This window comes from Oryctolagus cuniculus, chromosome 1 (genome assembly GCF_051225735.1).
Source record: "Oryctolagus cuniculus isolate XC-2025 breed Fujian yellow rabbit chromosome 1, ASM5122573v1, whole genome shotgun sequence".
Taxonomy (NCBI): Eukaryota; Metazoa; Chordata; class Mammalia; order Lagomorpha; family Leporidae; genus Oryctolagus; species Oryctolagus cuniculus.
This window is the reverse complement of record NC_142867.1, coordinates 110,725,392-110,738,388: the sequence shown is the minus strand read 5'-3', so window position 1 is coordinate 110,738,388 and position 12,997 is coordinate 110,725,392. Positions and strand designations below refer to the sequence as shown.

Below are 12,997 nucleotides of genomic sequence, written 5' to 3'. Positions count from 1 at the left end.
TAAGTTCTTTTTTCTATACCTGGTCTTGACATCAGGTTGGAGTCAAGATTCAAAATCAATTTACAAGGTTACCTTTTTGTCTTGCTCAATAAATAGAGATGTTAGAAAGGTGCACAAGCCTGGCACCAAGCAGCCTTGGGCAATGAATCCCAGCTTTAATTCAGCAAAGCAGATGATATTGTCTCCAGTACTCCAGTTCCAGCTGGGAATCTTTGGCAAGTAGACCTGTTTTGTGGGAGAAAGTAGGTCAACCACTCAGCGTACACATACCTTAAGAAAGCTCGTTTAGAGGGGGGTATTTTTCTTTCATTTAATTTACTTGAAATCACTTATATTTTACTGTTGGGCACAAAACTGGTACCCAGAACAATGGAGGTGATAAGAACAAATGCAACATTTGAAAGTGATTAGTGGCCAACCTTTCCAATTAAAAAAATAAAAATATAAAAAGCTGGAGTTGAAAAATCAGGTCAGATGGCTTAGACCACTAATTCTGCCTCCAATTTATACTCCAAGTGATGAACAATCTTAATGAGACTCCAAATTTCATCTGCAATTGGCAAAAACTTTTCATTTGTAGACTCATTACATAGTAATAAGGTTTACAGCATTTTATAGACTAAAAAAGGAAGAGCCTGAAAACTTTAATATGTTATAATACCTTGTTATGGGATTGAAGTATTTGTATTATGACTCTGGTCTTGGGGTAATAGTTCTTGATGCAGCGTACCCTTCAAAAATTGCAAATGTACTCGTTAGCAATGCACATGAAGCCAAGTCTCTTTGTAATATAATTCAATTCCAAGTTAACTTGGTGTGTGTGTAATGTAAGAAAACTTAACATATTATACAGTTCATTCCTATGCTGTTTTCTAAAAATATGCAGTTGAATAACATACACTGCAGAGTGGTACTGTTTTACTGAGTTAGTAAATGAGATCTACTGAAAAGTCAGATGTTGATATTAAAAGATCGTGGTCTTCTGGGGCCAGTTCTTGGGAAGGAATAAACAGATTCACATGTTTTAGCCCTCAAACCCAAACACAATTACAGGAAACAATGGAAGTTTAATTGCTGTGTGTAGCTTGAAGTAGCTCACAGACTGCGTAATTCAACTTCTTCATTTAGAAACCAAGGGACTACTATCTCCCTCATATTTACTGTGTTAGGCACGGCACTACACATGTTTGGCTGTTCCTTGCTGTTTGTAGAACCACTTTCAGTATGTGCATTTGTGTTCTGGAAGACAGACGTTCATCTGGATTGTGTACAACACCTCTGCCATCACAATCGTCATTGACTTTGCCACAAGTCAAATTCCCAATCACAGTTAAAGGTGATGATACTAACTCTGGCACTCTTGAATATCCAGCATACTGAACCTTGACTGAAATTTCCCTAGCACTACTGAAAAACAATCCCAATAAATAATTTGTGCTAACAGAGTTCCCAAATGTCATCTTGATTTTTGAGGAGGAGAAGATCTTAATTATTTGACTGCTCCTGTCTGAATAGCAGCCAGTTATTGGTGCAATTGCTTTTTTAAAAATTCAGACAGCTATGAGGCACACCATGGAAAAAAATGGAATTAAAATGCACATTGTCCATGCACTTTTTGAAGACACCTTGTGCTATCGACTGAAACTTCCGGTGCACACACAGAGGAGCACGTATGCAGTCAGGGGGCTTTGCAGCTGCTTGCCTAGTCGGAGGGGGCCTGAGGCAAATAGGAAGCAGAATTACGAAATATGATGAAACTCGTTCTGCCGTAGACGGCATTTTCTCACTTGGCTTTATTTCAGAAGAAGTAGAAGAAGTGGAAACTCTGGAAACACAGTGCCAGCTTCTTTTTTTTTTTTAACTTTTATTTAATGAATATAAATTTCCAAAGTACGACTTATGGATTACAATGGCTTCCCCCCCATACCTTCCCTCCCACCCACAACCCTCCCCTTTCCCACTCCAGCTTCTTACCTCAAGATGTTTGAAGTGTCTTCAGCATGTGAGTCACTGCACAAAGGGTTGGCTATGATCAGGCAGGCTTCTGCAGATTCCACCTGCTCTTCAAGACAAAATAGAAACCACCTTGTTAATTACATGGGCAATGCTCTAGCATTCCATTTGGGTTCTCTGAAGGTTTTTGTCACTGAATTGCCAACAAGAATGGGAATGCTTTTGAGAAGCAGTTGTGGTATTCTTACACCAGTATCAGTCCTGTTAGTGTTGCAAGGCCTGTGAGGACTACAGCTGATGGACCAGGGCACCGTGTCCCTAATGTAGATGTTAAGATTATTTTTAGGCCAGCGCCGTGGCTCAACGGGCTAATCCTCCGCCTAGCGGCGCCGGTGCACCAGGTTCTAGTCCCGGTTGGGGCGCCAGATTCTGTCCCGGTTGCCCCTCTTCCAGGCCAGCTCTCTGCTGTGGCCAGGGAGTGCAGTGGAGGTTGGCCCGGGTGCTTGGGCCCTGCACCCTTTGGGAGACCAGGGTAAGCGCCTGGCTCCTGGCTCCTGCCTTCGGATCAGCGCGGTGCACCAGCCGCAGCGCACCGGCCATTGGAGGGTGAACCAACGGCAAAGGAAGACCTTTCTCCCTCTCTCTCTCTCTCTCTCTCTCTCTCTCACACTGTCCACTCTGCCTGTCAAAAAAAAAAAAAAGATTATTTTTAAATAGGTAAAGACCAAGTCATGCTTTTCCTCCTGTCTATCACAATCATTTTATGTCTAGTAATGAGCAATAAAACCTTTTAAAGAAACTTCCTGTATATTTATTTGTCTTTCAGCTCAGTAATGCATAAAACAAGTGGGAGTCTGCTTAGCCCAAGGCAAGCAGTCATTCAAAAATGTGGATTTTGAATCTTAAGGTGCCTAGGAAGTTATTGAACGATCTTATAGTACTAAATAGCAAGAAAGAGAAAGACTGTGCTGGATCTGTCATTTTTTTTCCTCCTTCAATTCGTTATATTGACTCTATGGATCTCTGCTTTAAACTAAAACTTCTGGGTTTATTGATTCTGCAAAACTTAGAACATGACAGGAAGTTGTCTTTGATCTTGAACGAAACCTGTCTCCAGAGAGTTGGTTGTGGCTCGTTATTTTTAGTTCCAATCTGCATAGGATTCCTGCTATTCTCCTTCATGTTTCTGCCATCAGAAGGCACGCTAGTGTGTTTACAAAGAGACACTGATGGGGGGGAATGACCAAACACAGTTTTTCTATCCATAACTTTGCATGTCTCTTATGCTGAGAAAACAAAATTGCCCTAGATAAACAGAGAACTCAATGACATGAATAATTTAAATACACGTGGGGGAAACGTGGAGGTGTGCGTGATAGTTACCATGAGGATTTGGAGGTTAATTACTGCACTTCCTTTCTGATCAGTTTCTGAAGTGCATGAAGTCAATATTTTCCCCCAATTAAGGAGTCTGGAGCAATACCCTTGCAACAGAGCCATGTATTTAGCACCGTAAGTGCTGCAGCTCCAGGAACCTGCGAGGAGGGTAAGATCGAGGCCTTACCGCAACCCGCCTCAGATCCTCCCACTTCAGTGCAGATCCGCAGATAAAACTCGTGTAGGCCAAATTGCACTTAAATATCTTCTCCAGCTCCAAAGAAGGAGGGGACCTGGGCGAAAAGGAGAAGAGAATGCCGACTCGCATTCAGAGGTTGCTATACGTCATTGGTGCATTTCATAAGAGGCTCTGCTCTAAATACCCATGCTTTTGGGAAACATCTGTCCTCCAATATTAATCCAAGTGGTGGGGCCAGCCCTGTGGCATAGCAAATCCAGCTGTTGCAGCCATCTGGGGAGTGGACCAGTGGATGAAAGACCTCTCTCTCTCTCTCTCTCTCTCTCTCTCTCTCTGCCTCTCCTTCTCTCTCTGTGTAACACTGACTTTCAAATAAATAAATAAATGTAAAAAAAGAAATCCAGGTGGTTAGGTGATATTGATGCCATTAACCTAACTCTAATGCTAGGCATTTAGTTCAGGCTCTTTCAGTCAAATTCCCATGAAGAAACAAGTGAATGCTAATTAAAAAATGCAATATTATGGGTGAAGAAGTTCACTACATAGTAAAAAAAGAGAGCTAATTGAAAATACATAGCATTTTAAAACAACTACTATAATAAAATACATGAGGTAAAAATGGCAAAACTAGAGGGAGAAATGGATGCATCTACCACTATGAAGAAGAATTTCAGTATGTCTCGATTATTAATAGATTAAACAGAAAAATCAAGCATGTAAGTTTCACATTTATAAATTCTTCAACCAACATTCAGAAAGATTAGTTATTTTCAGTAACCCAAGAATATTTACCAAGCTGATAATTAATTAACCAAGAAGGAAAGTTTCAACACTTTATAAAATATATTGTCCATATGATGATATTTGAATACAGTATAATAAAATTAGAAGTTAATAACCAAAAGATAAATAAAAATATCCCTCATATTTAGAAATTATAAAAATTAGACACTTAAAATATTGTGGGCTAAGAAGAAATTAAAATAATTCTTATAATTGTTCTTAGGAACAAAATATTTTTAAAATATTAAATATGACTTTGGATACAACAATGGCAGTGTTTTGGGTGAGACTGATAGCTTTAGACACTAATATTTGAATAAACCCAAAGAAATAAGAAGGAAATAGATAATAAAAACAAGGGTGGGATAAAATGAAATAGAGAAATAAAAGAATAGAGAAAATAAACAAGATCAAAAGCTGGTTCTTTGAAAAATAACTTAACATAACAAGCAAAATCGGTAAAATTGATGGAGATAAAAAAGGAGACAAAAATGACTTAGATTGAATGGAGAGGATTTAATGCTTCCAGGAAAAATAAATGTGGAACATGAAGTAGACAACAATCATGTACCAACAGCTTTGAAAACAGGCAAAATAGACAGATTGCTAAAGAGATTTTACCAGAACTGATTGTGGAAGGATGAAAGAAAGAAATTGAAGATTGGCTTAGAACCAAAACTAAATCAAAGGAAACACACACACACACACACACACACACGCACACATCAAACAAAATGTATGTACTTAGAAACCTTATTTTTTAAAATAACAGATAATGTTATGTGACTTTTATTATGTAGAACATTATGGTTTTGTGGATGATTAAGTCCAACAAGCACAATACTTCATACATTCACCATTTTTGTGGTGGCAGTGTATAACATCTGCTTAACATTTTTCAAGAACACAATATATCATCATCACCTTGTGGGAAAATAGATCTCTTGAAACGTATTGCTTCTATCCAACTGTGATGAAGTATCATTTAACACGAATGGCAGGACTTCAAAGACTGAATAGAATGAAATTGGCAAACAAAAAATCTGTCTGCACCTTAATGTTTATTGCAGCTCAATTCACAATAGCTAAGACCTGGAACCAACCCAAATGCCCATCAACAGTAGACTGGATAAAGAAATTATGGGACATGTACTCTATAGAATACTATACAGCAGTCAAAAACAATGAAGCCCGATCATTTGCAACAAGATGGAGGAATTTGGAAAACATCATGCTGAGTGAATTAAGCCAGTCCCAAAGGGACAAATATCATATGTTCTCCCTGATCGGCGACAACTAACTGAGCAACAAAGGGGGAACTTGTTGAAGTGAAATGGACACTATGAGAAACAGTGACTTGATCAGCTCTTGTCCTGATTGTTGATGTACAATGTAATACTTTATGCATTTTAGTATTTTTTTTTGTTCTAGTACCATTGGTTGAACTCTGTAATTAACACACAATTATTCTTAGGTGTTTAAATTTTTTTTTTTTATTATTTAAGACCTTTATTAGCAGGTGCTTGCAGTTTGTTGACTTTTTTGAAAAAATCAAGTTGTAAACTTTTATTACAAATTAAAAATGAAGTTCTTAAAAATCTCAACTTGACCAGATATGAAACAATTTAAAAACCTTTAAAGGTGTATTGAGAAAAACCAGGCTTTTTTAAAAAACACGTTTGTCGTTACCAAAAAGAGACATCTTTAGGTAAAAATAATAAAAACCCCATGCTGCATAGATAATGCAGATAGTTCTAGTAATCTGGTCAACGGGCAAAAAGCAAGCACTTAAGGTCTTCAGCTCCAATCTTTTGTTCATTTCTTATTGCTGGAATTTCATATTCATTTCTTCTTGTTGGATGACTAAACCGGATGATGGTAGAGATGTTAAGCCGGCATTTACTCAGCCCCGCCCTGCTCAGCCTCGGGAGCGGACGAATTCTCAGCTGGTGGATCGGCTGCTTTTGTCTCTTTGCCATCTTGTGGTTTAGGGTTATCTGGGCGTCTGCGTCGGTAGTTGAAGTTGCGGCGGTACCGACGCTGAGGTGGCTGCTGACCCTGGGTCTCATCTCCTTGGTTTTCCTTGTCTTCTTCATTGCCGTCCTCTCTAGGCTGTCTTTGGCGAGGAGGACCTCTGCGGAATCGTGGTCTATAACCCCGATACATATTCTGTCTCACTGGTCTACCTTGTTCTCCTGCACCCTGGTTGTCAGCACCTTCCATCACTTCTCCCTGCACAGGAGGGTTGGAATACTGTGGTCGACGCCCATAGGGTCTCCGCATGTAGTAAGGTGGGAACCTTCGCCTGCGGTAGGGCCGGCGTTGTTGGGCCTGGCCTTCGGGAGCGCTCTCCGATCCCTCATTCTTTTCCCCACTCTCACTATTCTGGTAATTCTGCTGGTAATTGCGTGGAGGACCCCTACGACGTGGGTAGCGTCTATAATGGTTACGGTCTGCTGCATATTTACTGCCTTGCACTGGAACTCCACCAGGACCTGTAACATTTGCTGCCTCCGCACCCTTTTCTCCTTCAACAACATCAAACTCCACAGTCTCTCCATCTCCTACACTGCGAAGGTACTTCCTGGGGTTATTCTTCTTTATGGCAGTCTGGTGTACAAATACATCTTCCTTGGTGTCATTCCTGTTGATGAAACCATATCTGTTCCTTACATTGAACCATTTTACTGTTCCCAAAACCTTCGTTGCAATGACCTTCTTGTCCCCGCCGGCGGGCGCCGCCGATGTGAGGCCGCCCGGGCCACCGCTCCCTGCGCCGCTGCCCGTGGTGCCGGGCTTGGTTTCGGCGGCGCTGAGGGCGGGGGCGGCGGGGGGGGGGGGGCGGCGGGCGGCTGCTGGGTCTCGGCCTCGCTGCTCATAGTTGCGGTGATGGTGACTGGGGCCGGCTGCGGCAGCTGCGGCTCCTCCCGGGGTGTGATGGTAACTAGGCCGGCGGCGGCGGTGGGGCTGCTCAGGGCTCTCTGGGGTCCGCTCTCCACTCCCGCTACCGATCGAACTCGGTGTTTAAATTTTAACTGAAAAGTGACCCCGTTAGGAATTTGGAAAACATTATGCTGAGTGAAATAAGCCAGTCCCAAAGGGACAAATATCATATGTTCTCCCTGATTGGTGACAACTAACTGAGCACCAAAAAGGAAACCTGTTAAAGTGAAATGAACACTATGAGAAATGGTGACTTAATCAGCCCTCACCCTGACTGTTGATGAGCAGCTTAATATGTTATCCCTCTTAGTATTTTTTTTATTTGTTCTACTTAATACTTTTGGTTGAATACTGTAATCAATACAAAGTTATGCTTAAGTGCTAAAACTTAACTGAAAAGTGATCGCTGTTAAATATAAGAGTGGGAATAAGAGAGGGAAGAGATGTGCAATTTGGGACATGCTCAAGCTGACTTACCTCAAACGGTAGAGTTAGAAACATACCAGGGGATTCCAATTCAATCCCATCAAGGTGGCATGTACCAATGCCATCTCACTAGTCCCAGTGACCAATGTCTGTTCACAATTGATCATAATGATAGGACTAAGAGCCAAAGGGATCACATAAACAACACTAGTGTCTGCAAATACTAGCTGATAGAATAAAAAAGGGAGAGAACGATCCAACATGGGATGTGAGATACACAGCAGACTCATAGAATGGCAGATGTCCTAAACAGCACTCTGGCCTCAGACTCAGCCCTTAAGGCATTCAGATCCGGCTGAAAAGCCCATGAGAGTATTTCGGGCATGGAAAGCCAAGACACTCGGGGGGGGGAAAAATGACCTAAATGAAAGATCTCCGCGTGTGAGCTCCCAGTGGAAAGAACAGGTCATCAAAGAAGGAGGTACCTTTCTCTGAAGGGAGGAGAGAACTTCCACTTTGACCATGGCCTTGTCTAAATATGATCAGAGTCAGTGAACTCAGGGGGCTTCCATAGCCTTGGCAACTCATGACAAGAGCCTAGGGTGATTACTGAGGCCATAAACAAGAGTGTCAATTTGTTAAGTCAACAACAGGAGTCACTGTGCACTTACTCCTCATGTAGGATCTCTGTCCTTAGTGTGATGTACATTGTGATTTAATGCTATAACTAGTACTCAAACAGTATTTTTCACTTTGTGTTTCTATGTGGGTGCAAACTGTTGAAATCTTTACTTAATGTATACTAAACTGATCTTCTGTATATAAAGAGAATTGAAAATGAATCTTGATGTGAATGGAAGGGGGGAGGGAGTGGTAAAGGGGAGGGTTGCGGGTGGGAGGGACGTTATGGGGGGGAAGCCATTGTAATCCATAAGCTGTACTTTGGAACTTTATATTCATTAAATAAAAGTTAAAAAAAAGAATTCTATTATGTATGGATATCACATCTTTATTTAGTTTTTGATGGCATCTTGGTTGATTTTATATCTTGGCATTGTCAATAATACTGCAGTAAACATGTAGGAATGCCAACACATCATCAGTATCATTTATTTTGGATAAATACCAAGCATTGGGATGGCTGAACCATGTGATTCCATTTTAACTTTTTTGAGAAACAATCCTACTATTTTATGAAATAGCTACAATAATTTATATTCCTATCAACAACGCATAAACATCCCCCTTTCTCCATATCCTCACCGACTTTTGTTATCTTTTGTCCATTTGCTAACTAACATTCTTTTTTTTTTGTTTTAGATAGCATTAGTTTATTATAAAAGAGACATGGAAATTATTTACATGATGAAAAGATTTCAGAACTTCAATGGAATGGGAAGCTTCATGTGATGCTGTTTCAGAGATTTCAATCTACATATTTTCCAAGGATGTCACCATCTCTAAATAGAAAATAATCCTTGTCGTCTAGAACTACTTTCGTGCCTCCATATTCTGGAAGAAGAACTTTATCTCCAACTTTCACACTAACTGGTTGAATCTCTCCACCCTTTCCTTTAGAGCCTGATCCAACAGCTACTACCGTTGCTTGCAATACTTTTCCTTGAGATTTTTCAGGGAGCATAATGCCTCCTTTGGTTACTGTTTCCGCGGCGCTCCTCTCCACCAAGACCCGGTCAAAGAGCGGAAGAAACTTCCTAAATGCCTGTCCTGCCATGGCCCCAGCGCCGCAGCTTTCGCTCCGCTCTCGCGCCGCTCCAAGGAGAGACCTGCAGCCTGACCCTCGGGACACGTGAAAAGCATTTGCTAACTAACATTCTAACTAGGGTGAGGTAATACCTCTTCATGATCTGCATTTGTACTTGTGGTTTCAGTTTGATGATTAGCGATGCTGAATTTTTTTATATAATTGTTGACTATTAAAAAAAAATCAAACAAAATTTATAGTACCACTAGTCCTAGATTGTTTACATGTTTGCAACAAGCAAATAATTTCATTTTATGGGAAATATTTCAAAGTCATATAATATGTAATAGTGCTCAGCAAATAGAAGAAAACCAAGATAACCATGATTCCAAAAATATTAATGTAATACAATATATTAATATATTAAGAGTCCAAAATTATTTAGTCATGCAGAGACAAACTGTTAAAAATATTTCTTAATTTTTATTTATTTTTAAAAAGATTTATTTATTTGAAAGGCAGAGTTACAGAGAGGCAGAGAGAGGGAAGGAGGGGGAGAGAGAGAGAGAGAGAGAGAGAGAGAGGTCCTCCATCCACTGGTTCACTGCCCAGATGATGGCAATGGCCTGAGCTGCACCAATCTGCAGCCAGGAGCCAGGAGCTTCTTCCAGGCCTTCCACATGAGTTCAGGGGCCCAACCACTTGGGCCATCTTCTACTGCTTTCCCAGGCCATAGCAGAGAGCTGGATCAGAAGTGGAGCAGCCAGGACTTGAACCAGCGTTCATATGGGATGCTGACACTGAAAGTGGTGGCTTTATATTGAATAAATATATTTCATGGTATATTAGGGTACAAGATAATTCTTTAGCATAATAAAGAACATCTTTAAAATAAAAAAGAATCTTTGATGATAAAATATTTAAAAATGAAGTAAACATATAATTTTATCATAAAAGATTTCTTTTTTATTTTAAAAAACTCTTATCTGATGCTTCAACAAGTACAGTAAGAAAAAAATACAAATTTCACAATAAGGGTTGGAGAAAAGAAAAAAGCTGTCTTCATATCAAATGATGTGATTATTTATTCAGAGTCCCGTAATACTACTGCAGAAAAAAATAGAGGAATGTATGTAGATTAATATAAGATTTATATGCAAAAGTGAATTGTGTGTTATCTATACCAATAGTAAATAACTAGAAAATATATTAAAAAGATGATTTTTTAAAAAGATTATTTATTTGAAAGTCAGAGAAAGAGAGGGAGAGGGAGAAGGGGGCAGAGAGGGAGAGGGAAAGAGAGGGAGAGAGAGGGAGAGAGAGGGGGAGAGAGAGAGAGAGAGAGAGAGAGAGAGAGAGAAATCTTCCATTGAGTGATTCAGTCCCCAAATGGCTACTAATAGCCAAAGCTGAGCCAGGCTAAAGCCAGGGGCCAGGAGCTTAATTCAGGTCTCCCACAAGGGTGACAGGAGCCCAAGGAATTAGACCATCCTCTGCTGCTTTGCCAGGTGCATTAGCAGGGAGCTGTATTGGAAGTGGAGCAGTAGGGACTCAAACTGGTGCCCATATGAGATGCTGGCATTGCAGACAGCATCTTAACCTGATACACAAAAGTACTAGCCCAAAAGGGATATTTTTCTTAACATCAGAAAATACCAATTATTGTGTGTTAATTACAGAGTTTAACCAATAGTACTAGAACAAAAAAAATACTATAATGGATAAAGTATTACATTGTACATCAACAGTCAGGACAAGAGCTGATCAAGTCACTGTTTCTCATAGTGCCAATTTCACTTCAACAAGTTCCCCTTTGTTGCTCAGTTAGTTGTCGCCGATCAGGGAGAACATATGATATTTGTCCCTTTGGGACTGGCTTAATTCACTCAGCATGATGTTTTCCAAATTCCTCCATCTTGTTGCAAATGATCGGGCTTCATTGTTTTTGACTGCTGTATAGTATTCTATAGAGTACATGTCCCATAATTTCTTTATCCAGTCTACTGTTGATGGGCATTTGGGTTGGTTCCAGGTCTTAGCTATTGTGAATTGAGCTGCAATAAACATTAAGGTGCAGTCAGCTTTTTTGCTTGCCAATTTAATTTCCTTTGGGTAAATTCCAAGGTGTGGGATGGCTGGGTTGAATGGTAGGGTTATCTTCAGGTTTCTGAGGAATCTCCAGACTGACTTCCATAGTGGCTTAACCAGTTTGCATTCCCACCAACAACGGGTTAGTGTCCCTTTTTTCCCACATCCTCTCCAGCATCTGTTGTTGGTAGATTTCTGAATGTGAGCCATTCTAACCGGGGTGAGGTGAAACCTCATTGTGGTTTTGATTCGCATTTCCCTGATTGCTAGTGATCTTGAACATTTTTTATGTGTCTGTTGGCCATTTGGATTTCCGCTTTTGAAAAATGTCTATTGAGGTCCTTGGCCCATCTCTTAAGTGGGTTGTTTGTTTTGATGTTGTGGAGTTTCTTGATTTCTTTGTAGATTCTGGTTATCAACCCTTTATCTGTTGCATAGTTTGCAAATATATTTTCCCATTCTGTCGGTTGCCTCTTCACTCTGCTGACTGTTTCTTTTGCAGTACAGAAACTTCTCAATTTGATGCAATCCCAAATGTTAATTTTGGTTTTGACTGCCTGTGCTTCTGGGATATTTTCCAAGAAGTCTTTGCCAGTACTTATATCTTGCAGGGTTTTTCCAATGCTCTCTAGTAATTTGATGGTGTCGGGTCATAGATTTAAGTCTTTAATTCATGTTGAGTGAATTTTTGTGTAAGGTGAAAGGTAGGGGTCTTGCTTCATGATTCTGCACGTGCTCAAGCTGACTTACCTCAAATGGTAGAGTTAGAAACATACCAGGGGATTCCAATTCAATCCCATCAAGGTGGCATGTACCAATGCCATCTCACTAGTCCCAGTGACCAATGTCTGTTCACAATTGATCATAATGATAGGACTAAGAGCCAAAGGGAGCACATAAACAAGACTAGTGTCTGTGGGGAGCAACTCAGACTAGACTAAGTTACTGGAATTAAGACTTATTCTATGCATCTGCTCTCCCAGAATATGGCGCTGGCAGAGGAGTAAACAACTTCTATGCAGCTGCCTCTCGCCAACTTGAATGACCTGCAGGAGCTGATCCTGCTCCTGATTGGAGGAGAGCAGTGTACTCGGCGTGTTGGTAGCAGAGTTGGGATTGGTGGAAGAGGACTATAAAGGAGGAGAGAGACGGCATGCACCAGGAACATCTATCTGAAGGAACATCTGAGCAGCCCCCGAGAGAGCTTGCCGGCGGTGTGCCGCTCCCCCGCGGAAGTGGGGAAAGTGGCAGGGGGGCCCACCACTCCACGGAGGTGGAGGGACGGCAGCCAACCGGGGAAGAACCAGCAGCAAACCCGGGAAGGGCCAAGCAAACAAAAGACCAGCGCAGGGTCCTGTGTTGTTCCTCCACGAAGAGGGGGAGCAACAAGTGTCTGCAAACACTAGCTGATAGAATAAAAAAGGGAGAGAACGATCCAACATGGGAAGCGAGATACACAGCAGACCCATAGAATGGCAGATGTCCTAAACAGCACTCTGGCCTCAGAATCAGCCCTTAAGGCA

At 41.0% G+C, this 12,997-nt stretch overlaps 2 protein-coding genes and 1 pseudogene across 6 annotated transcripts in view; all 3 read right to left on the bottom strand.

Annotated features, from left to right (window-relative positions):
- Positions 1–12,997, bottom strand: part of LOC103345403 (potassium channel subfamily U member 1) — a 238,332-nt gene that overhangs the window by 100,768 nt on the left and 124,567 nt on the right. For all 4 annotated transcript variants that reach the window (XR_016235027.1, XM_089334783.1, XM_089334787.1 and 1 more), the window contains exons 12-15: positions 3,518–3,623; positions 1,975–2,057; positions 662–731; positions 73–225 (exon numbers count right to left, since the gene is read on the bottom strand). Coding sequence is in view for 3 of the 4 variants with exons in the window: in XM_089334783.1 (XP_089190909.1) it covers positions 73–225; positions 662–731; positions 1,975–2,057; positions 3,518–3,623 (412 nt within the window). In the remaining variant the exon portion in view is untranslated. The remainder of the gene's footprint in view (positions 1–72; positions 226–661; positions 732–1,974; positions 2,058–3,517; positions 3,624–12,997) is intronic.
- On the bottom strand, positions 5,796–7,325 carry LOC149128553 (Y-box-binding protein 1 pseudogene; annotated as a pseudogene). The gene has a single exon (XR_016235030.1). The product of XR_016235030.1 is annotated as a Y-box-binding protein 1 pseudogene (transcript).
- Positions 8,985–9,504, bottom strand: LOC100357698 (10 kDa heat shock protein, mitochondrial). Its single transcript, XM_089313165.1, has one exon. It carries the CDS (start codon positions 9,414–9,416, stop codon positions 9,108–9,110), a length of 309 nt encoding a protein of 102 aa, XP_089169291.1. The 5' UTR covers positions 9,417–9,504; the 3' UTR covers positions 8,985–9,107.

Bases quoted from the DNA above. Each gene is read 5' to 3' on its own strand.
- LOC100357698 (XM_089313165.1), bottom strand. From the start codon at position 9,416: ATGGCAGGACAGGCATTTAGGAAGTTTCTTCCGCTCTTTGACCGGGTC.